The sequence below is a fragment of the Esox lucius genome, chromosome 4 (genome assembly GCF_011004845.1).
Source record: "Esox lucius isolate fEsoLuc1 chromosome 4, fEsoLuc1.pri, whole genome shotgun sequence".
NCBI lineage: Eukaryota > Metazoa > Chordata > Actinopteri > Esociformes > Esocidae > Esox > Esox lucius.
In genome coordinates, this window is record NC_047572.1 from 34,877,931 (window position 1) to 34,895,940 (window position 18,010).

Sequence of the window (18,010 nt, forward strand, 5' to 3'; positions counted from 1 at the left end):
TCTCTAGATAGCTGTAACATGGGCTGCCTTCAAGATAAATCTTTATATGGAATTAATCACAATATGTTATGAGAAAAGGTGTGTTGGGAAGCACTCTGCCAGAGGATGATGATATGCATTTGACGCAACCACCTCAACTCCATCCATACAGGTAGGCCATGAGATTCTGCTTGTTTTGTATCTCAGAATATTTTGTTTATTGGTTATCATTGGCAGCTGATGACATTGTCTTAAAGCTAAGAGTGCAGGTGTGTGATCTCAGTTTATTTCTTTCATTTGTGTTTTTGAAAAACCATTGCTGGTGGCCCGAATAATCACAGGTTACAAAAATAAAACTTATTTTTGTGTGGATGTTCACGATTGCAATCGTGCATTCGCATGCCTGGTGTTTCTTCATCGTTTTGTCTATGTTGGTGGTTGTGGAGCAAAACATAAGACTACTGCAGATTTAGTGTAGGCGTGAAAAGTTACGGATATCTTGATTTTTTGAGAAATTGCAATTTATTTTTCAAAACATGAATTAAACATAAATAACAGAATAGGCTAACACATCCTTAGATATTGGGTTATGTTCAGATAAACAGCCAGATTCTGGAAAATCGAGGGTCATTGGAATAATTGGAACGACTAAATATCTGACAGCTCTTTAGCATGTAATGTAGAGATTGAGCCCAGTCAAATTAAGGTAGAAAGCAATGGTTTAGAAACTCTTTCCAAAGGCTCTGTACAAAACCCATATGGTAAAATGCAAATTCCATTTTTGCCCAGCTATGTAAACTAAAAAGGTGTTCAACTAGTTATACGCTATTAACTATTTGTTTTCTAATGCTTCTTATGAGAGTAATCAAAAAGTTACGTTACTGATTACAAATGTGGACAGGTAACTTGTAACTGTAACGGATTACATAAAAAAAGTAACCTACCCAACCCTGGCGACAGCTGATTGGTTTATTCATTATCTCCAGGGTTACAGCTGATTGGTTTGTTAATTATCACCAGGGTTACAGCTGATTGGTTTATTAATTATCACCAGGGCTACAGCCAATTGCTTTATTAATTATCCCCAGTGCTACAGTTGATTGGGTTAGGGTTAGCAGATGAATGAAAGAGGGAATGATCAAGAGAGAGTTTGAAAAAGTGAGACTAACCGTAGGCAATTGGCGTAAGTTTCAGCACTGTGTGGAGTGGACACTTCAGATATGGCAACTCTGCTGAAGGGAGAAAGAAAGTGATGGAGGAGATAGAGATGGTGAGGATACAAAAGGAAGGAGGAGTAAGAGATGGGGGAGAAAAAGAGTGAAAGAGGAGGCGAGATGGGAGGGAGAGAAGAGTGGAGAGAAATGTGAGGACTGGGGCACTGTGAGGACTGGGGTACTGTGAGGACTGGGACACTGAGAACTAGGACACTGTGAGAACTGGGACACTGTGAGCACTGGGGCACGGAGGACTGGGACACTGTGAGGCTGGTACACTGAGAACTGGGACATTGTGAGGACTGGTGCACTGTGAGGACTGGGGCACATAGAACTAGGTCACTGTGAGAACTGGGGCACTGTGAGGACTGGGGCACTGAGAACTAGGACACTGAAGACGGGGGCACTGAGAACTAGGACATTGTGAGGACTTGGACACTGAAAACTAGGACACTGTGAGGACTGGGACACTGTGAGGACCAAGGCACTGTGAGGACCGGGGCACTATGAGGACTGGGACCCTGTGAGGACCGAGGCACTGTGAGGACCGGGGCACTGTGAGGACTGGGGCACTGTAAGAACTGGGACACTGTGAGAACTGGGACAATGTGAGAACTGGGACAATGTGAGAACTGGGACAATGTGAGGACTGGGACACTGAGGACTGGCACACTGTGAGGACTGTAGATGCTTCCTCTGTCGGAGATTACAATGCTGAAATCAGTTATTTATTCCAATGAACACACACAGTCCTCACAGTGCCCCGCCCACAGGCCTCATAGTGCCCCGCCTACAGGCGGGGCACTATGAGAAGATGTGTTGTTAGTAGTGCAGGGTTATGGGTAGTGTAATGTCTGAAGCAATGGGATTGTGAGTAGAGGGGTGATACCTGCACTCTTATCCAGGAAGTAAGCTAGCAGACAGCGCATGACCGCCTGATGACACACCACCAGAACATTCTCCTGTCTTTCCAGTTCCATGATGACCGGCTCCAACCTCTGAACCAGGTCCTCATATGACTAATACACATATATACACACACAAACACACACATATATACGCACACAAAGACACATATACGCACACAAAGACACACGTATACACACACAAACACACATTATGTACATAGCCTGGCTGTGTAAATAGACCTGCTGTTGGAGTGGGTCTCACTGCAAAAACACTTGACTTCTAGTGTTCACCTTAGGTAGGCGAAGACATTCTGCCTGGACTAGGTTGGTTAGCCTTAGGCAACTGGTGCGTGGGGATGACAGATTACCAGCATAACTGTGTCAATGTCTTCTTAATATAGTCGACCCAGTACGGCCATGTAATGGGATACTCCACAACAGCCTCTGTCCATTAGATGGCGCTTTGCCCCCATAGCTGGATCTTCAATGGGCTTTCTTGTTTAACAATGTAATGTGGCTAATTACTCTAAACGGCATTAATATCCCATCAATCCATCCATCCATCTTCTTCCGCTTCATCCGGGGCCGGGTCGTGGGGGCAGCAGTCTAAGCAGAGATGCCCAGACTTCCCTCTCCCCAGACACTTCCTCCAGCTCTTCCCGGGGGACACCGAGGCGTTCCCAGGCCAGCCGAGAGACATAGTCCCTCCAGCGTGTCCTAGGTCTTCCCCGGGGTCTCCTCCTGGTGGGACGGGACCGGAACTCCTTCCCAGGAAGGCGTTCCGGAGGCATCCGAAACAGATGCCCAAGCCACCTCAGCTGACCCCTCTCGATGTGGAGGAGCAGCGGCTCTACTCTGAGCTCTCACCCTATCTCTAAGGGATCGCCCGGCCACCCTGCGGAGAAAGCTCATTTCGGCCGCCTGTATCCAGGATCTTGTCCTTTCGGTCATGACCCAAAGCTCATGACCATAGGTGAGAGTAGGAACGTAGATTGACCGGTAAATCGAGAGCTTCGCCTTGCGGCTCAACTCTTTCTTCACCACGACAGACCGATACATCGACCGCATTACTGCAGAAGCTACACCGATCCGTCTGTCAATCTCCCGTTCCATCGTTCCCTCACTCGTGAACAAGACCTCTAGATACTTAAACTCCTCCACTTGAGGCATTAATATCCACAGACCCAAAATGTAAAAGAATTGTAAAGGAAGATATTTTTGTGTCTGATCATCTTAGTATTGTTTTTAATGTCCTCAAAGTTTTCCCCAAAAGGGAAAATCATAATATTCGCCCTTATTATTCATTCACAGTCAGTTTCAAAATGTTCTGCTATTTTTCCAGGTCATAGTGAAAACCTGTATGGCACATACTGAAGTATCTCTAAATACTGAAGTATCTCTAAATAGATTCAGCAAACTATGTCAAAGCATTCTTGATGAAATTGATCCTTTTAGATTTAGGTCAAGGCCTGAAACAAAATTATACCTTTGGTTAGATGATAACATACGAAACCTTAAGAATTGTAGAAAAGCAGAACGAAAATGGAAAATGACTAAACTGTATGTCCATTAAATAAAAATGAAGGCGCTTCTATTATCTTATAATAAGGTTATTTAGGATGTGAAGGCTGGGTACTTTTCTGAACTAATTGCATCAAACTGTCACAACCCAAAGTTCTTATATAGAACTATTGACTGTGTTGTTAATCCAGCACCAGTCAGGACATGGCCTTAACTGCTGCAGACTGGGGAAAGTTCTTAACCTTTCTTATATCAGAAAATTACTAATATTAGATCTACGATAAACTATACTCTGCCCATATTGAATTTCCTTACCCTTGTCATAACACTTTTACTCCAGTTGTTTCAGAAGTCCTTTTAGATATCACATCTCATTTAAAAGATTCCTTTTGCCCTCTAGATATTATACCACCCAGACTGCTTAAGGAAATTATTGGAACAGTACAGGCCCGGCGTCACGAGGGGGCAAGAGGGGGCTTAGCCCCCTCAGCTGAATTTTCTGGCCCCCCAGTTTCAGTTTTAACAGGTTTTCCTACTTACAAAGCATGTAGAGGTCTGTCATTTTTATCATAGGTACACTTCAACTGTGACAGACGGAATAAAAAAAAAAAATTGCTTGATATTTTAATAATTAACTTGCATTTTATTGCATGACATAAGTCAGGGGTGTCCAAACCATTTCATGGAGGACCGTGTGTCTCTGGGTTTGTGGTTTTTCCTATAAATTGGTTCCCAGTTCACACCTAAACAACCAGGTGATGGTAGAAACTAACCAATTAGTAACCTAATGAATCAATTAATTACAAGGTGAGAGCGAAAACCTGCAGAAATACGGCCCTCCGTGGATCTGTTTTGACACCCCTGAGTAGTTAGTGTAGGGTATATTGTGTCAGAATGGTGATTTATGGCCCTAGGGGGCGGGACTTCCATATTGATGTGACAGGTGGGCGGGACATCCGGTTTGCATGGGTGGGACTTCCGGTATGACGTATGTTAGGGTGGGACTTCCGGTATGACGTATGTTAGGGTGGGACTTCCGGTATGACGTATGTTAGGGTGGGACTTCAGGAATGACGTATGCATGTCCGGTGACTTTGTGATTTATGATTACATTGATGTGTCAGTGTTTGATGTTTTACAACGCCTGATGAGCAAACCAGACTAGTGTTAAAACAGGTGGGCTATGTTTGATGATTAACAAATGGTGTTTAGGGTTCCGGAATGTTAAATTCCCAGGCAGTAAATAAGTGTTGTGTCAGCGGTATGGTGTTTGTTGTTAAACAAAAGGGGGGCCAGGGTTCCAATGCCTTGTGGTACAGATGTAAACTTCCATGTTTTGCAATGTGGTTGTAACATGGTGTTTTTCCACAAACACAGAGTTACATGTGAGAGACGTGTTTTTCTGTAAGATATAAAGAAGGGGGTGGGACGGGACTTACGAGTTCGGATAGTTTTCAGCCCAATATACATTTTAACAAGAGATGGGCTTCAAGGTTATATCTGCCCAGTAGTAATGTTCCCTAAATAACCACTAATACAAACTGTAGTATATGCAGGTTAGAAACCATCCCGTGTCTCACGGTTTGTAGTCCAACACAGAATTACAGCAAATTAACATCGCATGAGCAATGCTTTTATTTTGAAGGAGCATCCATGGCCCAGGGCCAACCACACATTTCGCAAAGGTAGATTGTGTCGTGGTTGGGGATTTTTAAAATATTGTTATAAATAAAAACAAGTGTATGTATGAGCAATGTTGAGTTTTGTAATAAAAATTGTTAAGTCAGCATTAACTTCTAAGTTGCATTATATGGCAAAACGTTACAAAGTTACCAGCAAGGTCGCGTATTAATTTGCATGAACAACGGGGAATCGTTGACAGGTAAGGATAGGTTATTTCAGGTAATTAAAACATTCGTAAAGGCGTCTTTTGAAATTGTACAACAGAGATCAACGCAAGATTGTTTTCTACACATTGGTAGAAATGTTTAATAATAGGCAAACGTTGGTTAAAAAAAAAATACTATAGTATTTGTGTTCGTATGGGGTTATGCTGTCACTTCCGGGTGAAGATGTGGTGCATTCTCTTAATGAACAACTCGTGAAATCTGATTTTGTATTGCTGCATTATGGTCCTGTGTTTGTTAAATGTTGAACTGAATAATATCGATATGGTGACAATAGCAAGCGTTTATATGTAAGCAGATGAGTTTATCGTTAATATATACAATTATATGACTTGTGTCAAGGCTGAGCCGCGAAAATTAACGAGAACGGCTGTTCTACCAGACGTGATATAGCAATATATTTGGTTGCCAAGTGGCTACAAAAATCTGAACTAAATAGTTAAGTTTTATCCTGAATTTGTATCATTGCAGCATGTATAGTTCTAACACAATTTGAATCTAACGTGAAGAACGATGACATGTAACCAATGACAAATTTAAGAGGCGTGACTTGCTGGAGGAGCCCCGGCTGCGATGTGAAGACAGTAATTAAACCCCGCAGCATCCGCAAAAGACAGCAGGGGTTTCAAGCGGGGTGTATATCGTTTCTGTTGTAAGTACAAGTTATTTTATTTGAAGTAATTTATTTGAATTGTGATGCAACTTTTTAAGAATTTGTAAATCAATTTTACGATTGTGCAATCCATTCATTTTTAGCTGTCTTTCATGTTGCCTGTTTAAATCTCCGGTTTAGGTTGAGCGGATTTGAACACCGACCGTGTTTGGTAAACACATTTTTGGACCTCCAAATCTTGGTAAGTAGACTTTTGACATTATTGTTAATCAGCTTTAATTACCTGTATACGCTTGTTAATCCTATTTGTATTTAGTTCAAGTGACCGGCATCTGCGTCAGTTGGACTGGGTGGCCAGACTGTGATCTTACACAACCTGAGCAGATACTTTGTGTAAGTTTAATTATTTACAGACATTTTTAGTCTTGTTCTAAAGTGTTATTTACAATTATGACTATGCATACTGACCCTTGGTACAACATTCTATATTCCAACAGATTGAGGACAGCCGGGTGATGATACAAAGTACATTACCACAATGGGGTCAGTTACGGATACCCTTCCTTGTGGCTGCACAGCGTGAGGGGATTTTTGTTTTCTTTCAGGCTTGAAAGCTGAAGGTAATACAGCCAACTCTTCAAAACTGCGCTGTATGTAAATGTGTGTTTGAGTTAGAATATTTAAATCTGAAAAGTGGATTGTTATTTACATGTTAAACCAGAGAAATGGCGAAAGATAATGCTAACGACAGTCCAGACACGGAACAGCCAACAACCTCTACAAATAATCAATCGACCATACCCCAAAATACAAATGAACCAACCGCTACTTTGTTACACAGCGATGCGCACAATAATCCTCAGATACAAGGCTTGTTAACCGAGCTTAGTAGCCCCCATTTTTCACACGATCTAGTTGACACTTCTTCGAGCTCTCTGATGCAAACTCAGTGCAGTGATGGCGATGTTAGAGTTATACAGCGTAATGCGTTTGACAATGTTGAATTACGACAGTTGATAAATTTACAAAATACTGGTGAAGTTGGTGATTTTGGCACATTCTACACAAGTATTATGGCAGGCTTGGATACTTTGATTGTTAGAGCCTCAGACTTTGTACAAGGCCCCGGTGATCGTCTACAGATTGAGTTGATTGGTGAATCTCTGATAGATCCCGTACATGTGACCATGAGAGCGGATGAATATAATGAACGCACGTTTGGTAATTTACTTGAAAGTGTTATGCAGAGTAATACGGAGCTTATGATTGATGAATCACTAGAACTGGTGGTACAAATTGTCAAAAACCGTGAGGGTGGTGCCCCACGACGTAAAGCTCAAACATTGTTGATAGATCAGATTATCAATAAAAAAAGAAGACATTTATATGTGGCTGTGAATAATGATTCTACGTGTTTTTCTGTTTGTTTGATGGGTATGTTGAACCCCCAGTACACATATCCCGAGGCCCTGGTTAGTGGTCGTGAGCTACATAAGGGGGCTGGTTTAGCGTTAGATGAATGTGTGTCATTCACAGATATTGTTCGGTTTGAAGAAATTACAGGGTGTAAAATTGTTGTCTTTCACCGAACACGGGATGGTCACTTTACCAAGTTTCAAAACAGCAAGGAAACCCACCCTAGAACTGTCTTTATGTACTTACACGATAACCATTTCTACGGTATCATGAATCTGAAGGGTTTTCTGGGTGTGTCTTATGTTTGTGACTGGTGCTATACCGGTTTCAACACACGTGGTGATCATGGTTGTAAACATAGCTGTAGTGTCTGTCTTCATGAAGATTGTCATACCCAACCCCGTAACACAAAGCAGTGCCCTGACTGTAAAAGGATATGTTATTCAGATTTTTGTTATAGCCAGCATAAACGTTTGAAGCACCACAAAAGTGTGGATCGTTGGGTTAGCAGGTGTGACCAGAAGAAATACTGTGTCGATTGTGGTCGCTATTACAATGTCAGTATTACCCACTATAAAGCACACCGGTGCATTGCTAACATGTGCCCCAATTGTAATGTGGATCTGGCTTTTGAAATGAATCATCAGTGTTTTATAAAACCCTCCAAGCCCGAGGACCCCAGTGAGCGCTACATATTTTATGATTTTGAGACTATTGCCAATCCGGTGAATGGTGTACACACTGCAAATTTTGTGTGTGCAATAAGCTTTGATAACAAGATGTGGTGTTCAGCCGGAGAAGGTTGTGTCACTGCTTTTTTTCAAAAGTTTAGGCAACCGAAATATAATGACTACACATTTATAGCACACAACTCTAAAGGTTTCGATGGTTACATCTTGATGCAGTACCTTGCTAACAATGGTATTGGCACGACACTTATTGCTAATGGTAGCAAGCTCATGATTTTTACAGACAGCACATTCAATCAGAGATACATTGATAGTCATTGCTTTCTACCTATGAAGCTGTCAGCCTTGCCACGTGCTATGGGTTTTAAGGATTCGAAAAAAGGCTACTTTCCTTACAAATTTAACATCAAGGAGAATGAGAACTATGTTGGTCCCCATCCGGAACCGCATTACTATGGCGTGAATACCATGATGGCTAAAGAAAAAGATGAGTTTTTGCAATGGTATGCAACTGTTTCCGCAGACCCCTTTGTCATGCAGGATGAAATAAAGGCTTACTGCGTGAATGATGTGGTCATCTTGAGAGAGGGTTGTATGCGCTACAGACTCGAGTTCCTGGAGTGTGGTGGTGTTGACCCATTCCGGTCAATTACGATTGCTTCGGCTTGCATGAAAGTCTTTTGCAACAGATTCCTCACCAAGGACACCATTGCATTGGTCCCCTCAGACAACTACAACCGTTGTCAGAAGACATTCTCAAACAGCTCAATCCAGTGGCTTGAATATGTGGCCTCCGATAAGAATATATCAATACAGCATGCCCTGAACAGGGGTGAAGTGAAAATCGGTGCCTACTACGTTGATGGATATGCTGAACGTGATGGTTTTAGCACGGTCTATGAATTTCTAGGTTGTTTCTGGCACGGTCACCCAAAGTGTCATTGTTCAACCAGCATCAATCCAATGACAAAGATTCAGTATGGGTTGATGCACCAGCAATGGTTGACAAAGCTAGAGGCTTTGAAAGAACAACACAACGTACATGTTCAATACATATGGGAGTGTGAGTGGAACCGGCTTAAAAACACATCCGCAGATGTCAAAGCTTTCTTGAAGACCTTTGGTTCTCCAGAGCGCCTTGACCCTCGGGATGCTCTTTCTGGTGGTCGTACTAATGCGATTCATCTGAAGTTTACGGCTCGAGAAGGGGAGACTATTCAGTATAACGATGTCTGTAGTCTTTACCCATTCTGCAACAAGACAAAGACTTATCCGATTGGGCATCCAGACATAATCTTTCGAGATTTCAAACCCCTAGACACTTACTTTGGTATTGTTAAGGCTACAGTGTGTCCACCGAAAGGCCTTTATCACCCCGTTTTACCACACAGGGTTGGCGGTAAGCTGTTCTTTCCATTGTGTAGATTATGTGCAGAGTCTGAAAACCAGGTAACTGATTGTTCACACACTGATTCAGAAAGATCTTTAACCGGTACCTGGGTTTCTATTGAGCTGGTTAAAGCTGTTGAGAAAGGTTATCGCATTGTGGAAATATTTGAAGTCTGGGATTTCACCAGGACATCAGATGATCTTTTTGCAGATTACATGAGAACATTCCTGAAGCACAAGCAGGAAGCTAGTGGCTTCCCACCATCTGTGGTTGACGATGAGGCTAAAGACCGGTATATCCGTGAATATCATGAAAAGGAGGGTGTGCAGCTTGACAAGGAAAACATTGTTGTAAACAGTGCTAGGCGATCTTTAGCTAAATTGGCAATGAATAGTCTTTGGGGTAAGATGGGTGAGCGGACTAACCTTATGAACACAATGTTAATTACAGATCCGGAGGAGTTTAGCCACTACCTTTTTTCCAGTGAAATAGATGTTGGTTATTTCTCGTTCATCTCAGACACTGTTGCGATGGTACAGTGGCGTTACACAAAACAGACACCAATCAAACCACGTAACGGCAACATATTTATTGCCGCGTTCACAACAGCTTATGCTAGACTCGAGTTGTATTCACTCTTGGAAAAGTTGGATAGACGTGTACTCTACACAGACACTGATTCCGTGATCTTTGTCACACGCCATGGGGATTGGGTCCCCCCACTGGGCCTGTTCTTGGGTGACTTGACCGATGAGTTACCGGATGGTGACAGCATAGCTCAATTTGTTAGTGGTGGGCCAAAGACATATGGTTACAAAACCGTTAAAGGTCTGACCTGTCTCAAAGCAAAAGGCATTACGCTCAACAGCTACAACACAACCATTGTTAATTTGGAGACGCTGACACGACTGGTTGACAACTTTGTACGGGGTGAGGGCGGTGATGATGATCATGTCCTTGCTAATGCAGACACAATTGCTAGAGATAAAAGAACATTCACGTTGAAAAACCGAGTAGTGTCTAAGCGTTTCAGAGTTGTGTACAACAAGCGTGTACTGCTCCCTGATTACAGCACAAGGCCTTATGGGTACTAAACCACAGTCTAGGATGGATAGCGGTTTTGACCCGCGACTACAACACCCGTTCAGCTGTGTCATTAGTGGCCCCAGTAACTCTGGTAAAACATATTTTGTGAAGATGTTGTTGGATAATGCAGAGGTTGTATTCTCCAAAGAAATTCAAAATATCGTCTGGGTTTATTCATGTTGGCAACCGCTGTATGACGAACTGTTGAAAGTAAGGGAGATACATTTTATAGAAGGTCTACCAACATCGCTGTGTGATGACAATCTGCTACCGATTCAGAAAAACAACCTTTTAATCATTGACGATTTAATGAAAAGTGCATCAGAGAGTTTGGAGATGGAGAGAGTTTTCACACAATATTCACACCACCGTAACCTGAGTGCAATTTACCTCGTCCAAAACATGTTTGTTAAAGGCAAATCTAGTAGAACTATTAACTTGAACACAAACTACCTCATCTTGTTTAAAAACCCCCGCGACAATCAGCAGATTAGTATTTTAGGCAGACAGATATACCCCGGTCTTTCTCGATTCTTCATGGAGAGTTTTAAAGATGCAACACATCCGCCTTTTGGTTATTTACTTATTGACTTTAAAGCTACAACACCAGAAGACTACCGTCTGAGAACAGGGTTATTTTCAGGGGATTGGCCTGTCGTGTACGTTCCTAAGAAAGTTTGATCATGTCTAAACGCATTCGTAGAAATTTACCACTTTTGAAAATGATATTTAAGGCCCCGGCAAGTCAACGAAAAGTTATTTTAGAATCAGCATCCACCGACCTCATTCTATCACTCTGTGAAATAGCGCTTAATCTAAGGCGCGGTAATATACCCTTAACCGATTCGCAGCTCCGAAAAGTAAAGAGACAAAAAGCCAAAATTATATACATGTCTAGAAAGAACACTTCAGTTGCACGGAAAAGAAAAACCATCAACCAATCTGGAGGTTTTCTACTGCCGTTACTAAGCGTTGCAGTTCCATTCTTAACCAGTCTAATTGCATCGAGACAGGGTTAAACAACATGGAGCATGCTCAGAAAATGTTTCTGGTGCCACAACATCAGTTGGAAAAACTGCGGGAATCCAAAACGACTACCACCGATGTAAGACAATCTGTTGAGAATGATTTGGACTCATCGATTCGCAATATACTGTTGAAGCCTGATATGGATTTACATGAGAAAGCTAAAAGATACTCTGCCATTTTACAAAGATTTTTGACTGTTGTGCGCCAGGGTGAGCTTGATACAAACACCCTGACTTTAAGTCTACCCGGGTCTGAGACCGGGTCTGCTGTAGTAAACGTGACTGAGAATAAGCAAACTGTTGACCGAAATGTTGACCTTGTTGATGAAATTTTGGATAATGTGCCTGTGAAGCGTAGAAAGAATGTTGAATATATTCTTAATAGAATGCACAGGTCTAAAGATTTGACTTCATGGAATTCAAATGGTGAATTTGTTTTCAAAGGAGAGATAATCAAGGGCTCGCACATATTGGATCTTGTTAAAAGCGTGACAGCTACCAATAAAATTGCTGACGATAGAAGACCGTTGGGGTGGGGTGTGTTTTTAGAGGCCATGGCATGTCTCAACATGCCTTTTACAACTATTCCAAATGCGCATGTAAGACGTAAAATCAATTTGTATAAACAAAAGTCTGGTGACACAATGGATGATTTAGCCACACCACCAGCAACTGGTTTTCAAACAACCAAAGCTTTCTTTGAACCTCATACCACGGACCCCGCAAAATGGCTTCCATTTTAATGTGTTTTCAATTTATTTGTGATACATTGTATGTTTGTTTTATCTTGAATAAATGTTGTATGAAAAATAATATGTAAACATTGATGTGGTTTTACAAATGTTTTTATTTTTTAATAATAAAGTGACATACACGTGATTGGCTTTTCTATTTTTTCAACAACCATGGCACAAATTAAACGTTTCACAAGATTGAGCATGTTGTATGCAATTAAACATTTGCTTATCACGCTTACTCTGGTACATCTTAGCTACAAACTTTGAGACTAGGGCATCATTTTCTCGTAAATCATCAGCATAAAAAGACATAAAATCATTATAACTCAGACCTTTTGTCATTAGAAAGAGAAAGAACAAACAATGCTGTCCACACGTGGTTGAAATCAGGTCCTGTACTTGTTTTGAACTGTATTCCACATTCTCACAGGTTTTCAGAAAGGCCTTGATTGACTTGGGAAAATATGTAAAATCCGGGGGGTTTCCAAAACTGTCATAAAACCTTCCAATGCCATCATCCGTTATGTAAATAGCCAGCCAGTGCTCCCCAGGTTGATTGCTTGGGTGTGTATTAACAATCATCATTGATGCAACATCTCGGACAGGCACCCTAGGTAGTTGGTCACTTGCCAGCACACCATAGAAATGGGTCCTAGATGAAAATTGGTTCACCACACTGGTCAACTCTGCGGTATTCATTTCCACACAGTTCTCCTAATAGTAGTCAACCATGACTTGTCGCCGGTTTGACACTTCGATAATGGAGTCAAAGATTGAATAAACAACTAAATTAATTGTGTGGGGTAGTGGTTGTCTGAACCTCATCTCAAGTCGTACATTCCCTGACTTGATCAAGGATATGTGCTGACCACATTCCTCGTCTGGCGCGCAGTTGAATGCATAAAGGGCATAGCCGTGTAAGAAGTCCGACCTGTCAATAGCCAAGGCTTGGTCCTTTAGGTGTTTTCCTGAAGCTAAGGCCAATTGGTAAAATTCACGCACTGCTGACCCTGTTGTGTAATTTGGTTGGAATGGTTTGCTAGGAAATTGCTGACCATCCACATACATAGCCATAAACTCCAAATTATAATGTTTGAAATTAAATGGATTCTTTGTGTAACTTCCGGTAAAACTGTCATTGTCCACCAATCCGATTACAATACATTTTGGCAGAGGTCCTAAAAATAGGTTTTCCTGGTTACAAACACGACCCCCAGCCGGTAAACTAAATGTCTTCATACACACTCTTTCAATTGGGTACTTGGCATTGGTTGAGAGTAGCGCTTGAGCGTGTCCAAGTTTCACGGCTGGCGAAACAGACACTTTCTTGACAAATAGTGACGCGGATAGTATATGCAAACGATAACGCACATCCCCGACCCCCATAAGGCAGAACTCATCTTTACCGCGCACCATCCTAACCTTTATGTCAACGCCGTTTAACATAAGTTTCTCTTGAAAGAAGATATCGCTATGAACAGGGCCGATCATTTCAAATGTTGTGCTATCCACCGAATAGGCTGCCCTTTTCGTAAGTCCATCGTTCTCGCCTGCAGGGTCCGTAACATCCATGTGACCTGCGGCATCCTTGTAAAACAACCCAGCTGAAAACTGTGTCTTTAATGTATCACATCCATAATTCAGAATGCTCTCTATAACGGCTCTGTAGGGGTATGTGTTGCTACTCTGGCTAATTAAACGATCACCCAAGGAGACATCCACTTGTGAAAATAGGGTGGCTATCGGATAGTTGATAACCCCAACACGGGCTCCGGCATCAATATTAGTTCAGTCCGGTTTAGTGACTTTTACACGTAGGTACAGCAAAGTATTGTTTAGATCAACGTAGTCTTCGCCATTCCCGGCAATAAAGAACTCCAGAGGGGCTGCGTCAGATATTGCTGATAGGGTCGGTATTTCAATGTATGTATTTTTCTCGATAGATGTCTGTGTGAATGGAACTGTGAATAAATCCAACTCTGTCTTCATACATTCGCCAGACATACGGTGTAGGAGTGCCATCTCTCTAAAATATATTCTTAATCAGATTTGTCGTGTTCCCTTTGAGCGTCCTCCGGGGTGTATGTCCTCTTTTAACCTTGGCTCTTGTTTTTGTCTCATTCTTGCGTTTTTTACTCTTGGGTAGGCTCCGCCTACCAGGTGGTCTCTTTCTAACACCTCGAGACATAACCATTAATCCAGAACCATCCTGCTGTTTTGTTTGTCGTGACATAACACTGTTGACAACATCGCCAACTATATTCCTAGCCGCACTCTTCAGATGTGGTTTTGCTATGGAGAACCCGCGCTTCAACAAAGGTATTGCCATCCGGAAAAGCCCTCGGAAAAGGCCCCCTAGACCGGCCCCATACATTGCTGAGCTACCATGATACCCTGGTAAACCGTTACCGGCCTGTGTTGTGTAGTATTCAACATACCTTTGAGGATCATCATAGAGCTTCTGCGGCTGCATCTTAAACTCTAAAAGATTGTTTGACGGGTCTGAAGTGTAATTTTGCAATCACCTTCCCCACTACAAATGAAACCAGCTGGTTTTGATCAGATTTTACTTCAATACAGATCTCATCAAATTGTCTCTTACTAAGAGGTACGTAGTGTGGCTTGTCGTACGTCACTGTGACAACTTCATTCTTTCTCCCTGTAATATGTACAGTTCGCAGCAGTGGGACATGACTGTCACCAACACATTGATAATCAATTATATCTGTGTAGATGTATAGGGTGTTAAACCCCGCCAGAATATCTGTGGGGTATGTTCCGTACCATGTGGCAGACCACCGCTCGCCTGGTTTTAACCCCAATATCTGTTCCAGTTTTGCACTAAATTTCAAACTAAACTGGGTCTCACCTTTTAGAAACACTCTATTTTTAAATTCATCGTACCCCACCGATAAACCATGTGTTTTTATATGACTGTTGAGCTCTATCACTAGTTTTAATATGCTGCTGTAATAACCGGTGTCGAGTTCATATTTCCAAGTTTTGTCGTTTTTCAAGTCAAGTAGTTCAAATGCGTTTTCGCCCCGTGTAAAAGTATTCCACGTATGCGGGTATTGGAACTCTATCAAAGATACTTCCCAATCGCCTTTCAAATCTATACCTTTGGCAAATTTAGTGGTATAGCACGAACTCGTGTTGCTTGGATAGACATGTCTCGATGAGTTACTGGGCAGCGTTATGTAGAAGCCACCGTCACCCATGCTGATCGCAGTCAATGTAAATGACGTGATCCTGTAAATCCTGGAGTTTTATCCAGTTTCTAGGTCAACCACTTGTTCCGATGGTATCCAGCTGTTGAATTTCTCAGGCCAACCTAGCCACTTCACAAGACACATTTTCCTCCCTTTCTGTACTTTCTCATTCAAAACTGCTTCCACTTTAAAAGTTTTATCCTTGGCCACGATTATTTTCAGCAATTCCTGTTCATAAAAGGTCCCAACTATCACATCACCATCGTAATCTTTTATTCTATATACAGGAGGTACCCGAGGAATGCATTCTGTTATTGTAAAATATTCATCTGTGTACCCTTTTTCATAGCCTTTTGTAAACGCACCTCTCAGCTTTGAGAGTCTCACTGTATCCCCAACCTGGAACTTGTAGCTTTGATTACCATTTCTCGTTAATGTTGTGCCATACAGGTTCTTGAGAACTAATCTAACATTTTCTTCACAAACGTCAGCAGGCTTCATCTTAATAGACCGATGGTAGCTATGGTTGTACCCACGAACTAAATCTTGAATAACCTCAACATAGCGGTGGGTGTTGGCTGCTGTCAGATACCTCCACATTCGTGATTTAATTGTTTTATTAAACCTCTCAACGATACTCGCTTTGACATCATTTCCTGTAGCAAAATGTTTTATGTTGTACTTCTTCATCAACATTTCAAAATGTGAATTAAAAAACTCCTTCCCCTTGTCCGTTTGGACTTTTTGTGGTGTTCTTCCTTCTTTTAATATGTCTTCAAATGCTTGCTTTACCTCTATAGCGCTTTTATTTCTCAGCACGCGAATCCATGCGTATTTGCTTAATACATCTATGCATGTTAACATAAATTTCATGTTATTGTTTTCCACGCTGTAAGCACTCATGTCAACCAAATCCAGCTGAAATTGTGAATTTATATCATGAACAATAACTCTATTTCTTTTAAAATGTATAGCTACAGGCCTGTGTAGCGTGTATGCATCCTGGGCGAGCAGCCAGTCATCGGCCTCACCATTTTTGAGGATCTCCCCGGTTTTTTCCAAGTATGCTCTTTTCAAACCCTCTCTACCCACATAAGCACCAGGGTTTGCCGGGTCATAGTAAATACTTTTCATAACCTGTTCAGACATCGTAGAGTGTTCGAGCAATAATGAGAATTAATACATGTTTAACAATGTTTTATTTGAGTTTTTGAAATTACACAACCAATATATTCAGAAAAGTTACACAAACATTCAGATTTCTCATAGTCTTTGTTTATATACATGTTAACATGAGAACTGAAGCTACCCTGGCCTTAGACAACAGACTCTTTGCTTTCATCATACCATGACCCCGCTGCGTCGCATACAACATCCTCATTAAATTTGTCCATGTACTCATCCCTGTTCTCACTCAGTCTCTGTGTGATGTTCGGCTCCAACTTGAGCTCGTGCAGAAAGTTCTCAGCGGCCTCGTGAACATCAGTCATCGGTGTGTGAAAACCAGATGCGTTCAAAGCCTTGACCAACACATGTTTCAGTCGCGGTGTTAAAACTGTCGCCACAATGTCATCATAATGGGCCTCAAAAAAATATTCAGGCGGTTCGAGACATGAATGTCTTGTCTGGCTCGGGTGGTCCACTTCGCATCCGATGCATGCTTTGTGTAGAATAGCCCCAACAACGTTTTCCAGAATCATACCCATTGTTGCTTTGATGATCTTTAAAATTTTTGGTGCAAGTTGTTTGTCCATTTTGTGATAACTCTTGTTGGCATTTGAAAGGTATGACAGGTTAAGAGGACCTAGTTGATCACCAACCCTGTCAATCCAATGGTAGTTTCTTGTTGGGTATGTCGGTGGAATCGAGCTGTCTGGGTCAGGGGTTCCGTAGAAGGCTTCAGCGTTGTCATCCCAGGCGTCACACAGCCAGTCCTCGGCCTTGGGTTCTTCAATCACCGCTTGGTTGTAATCTTGAGACATGTTTCGTAAAATCTTCCGACTGCTTGAATGTCACCGGCGGTCTGTCGGTTTTTATGCTGTGCTGATGAAGGTGTTGGCTTAAGGCGGGGCTTCGGGGGTCTTAGGTCGGTCGATCAGTCCGCAGTCACAAACTAACCCGCTGATATTTTACGGAAATAACTCCAATCTGACAGAGTCATACTCTTTCAGCCCCTCGACAACTTTAAACAGTACATCTACTGTATTATGTGGGCCTTGTTTTGGCCCCAAATAAAACACTTTTCGAAAGGTTGCCCATAAACTGGCATTAAAAACCATTTGATCAGTCACACCAGCCTTAAACACTTGG

The 18,010-nt window shown here is 42.0% G+C and overlaps 1 protein-coding gene across 5 annotated transcripts in view; it reads right to left on the reverse strand.

The window, feature by feature from the left end:
- Window positions 1–18,010, reverse strand: part of LOC105030209 (6-phosphofructo-2-kinase/fructose-2,6-bisphosphatase) — a 67,106-nt gene that overhangs the window by 5,728 nt on the left and 43,368 nt on the right. For 4 of the 5 annotated variants that reach the window (XR_002196702.2, XM_010903924.3, XM_020046040.2 and 1 more), the window contains 2 exons: window positions 2,083–2,212; window positions 1,149–1,211 (listed from right to left, as the gene is read on the reverse strand). Coding sequence is in view for 4 of the 5 variants with exons in the window: in XM_010903924.3 (XP_010902226.1) it covers window positions 1,149–1,211; window positions 2,083–2,212 (193 nt within the window). In the remaining variant the exon portion in view is untranslated. The remainder of the gene's footprint in view (window positions 1–1,148; window positions 1,212–2,082; window positions 2,213–18,010) is intronic. The other variant, XM_010903925.3, reaches the window with a different exon arrangement.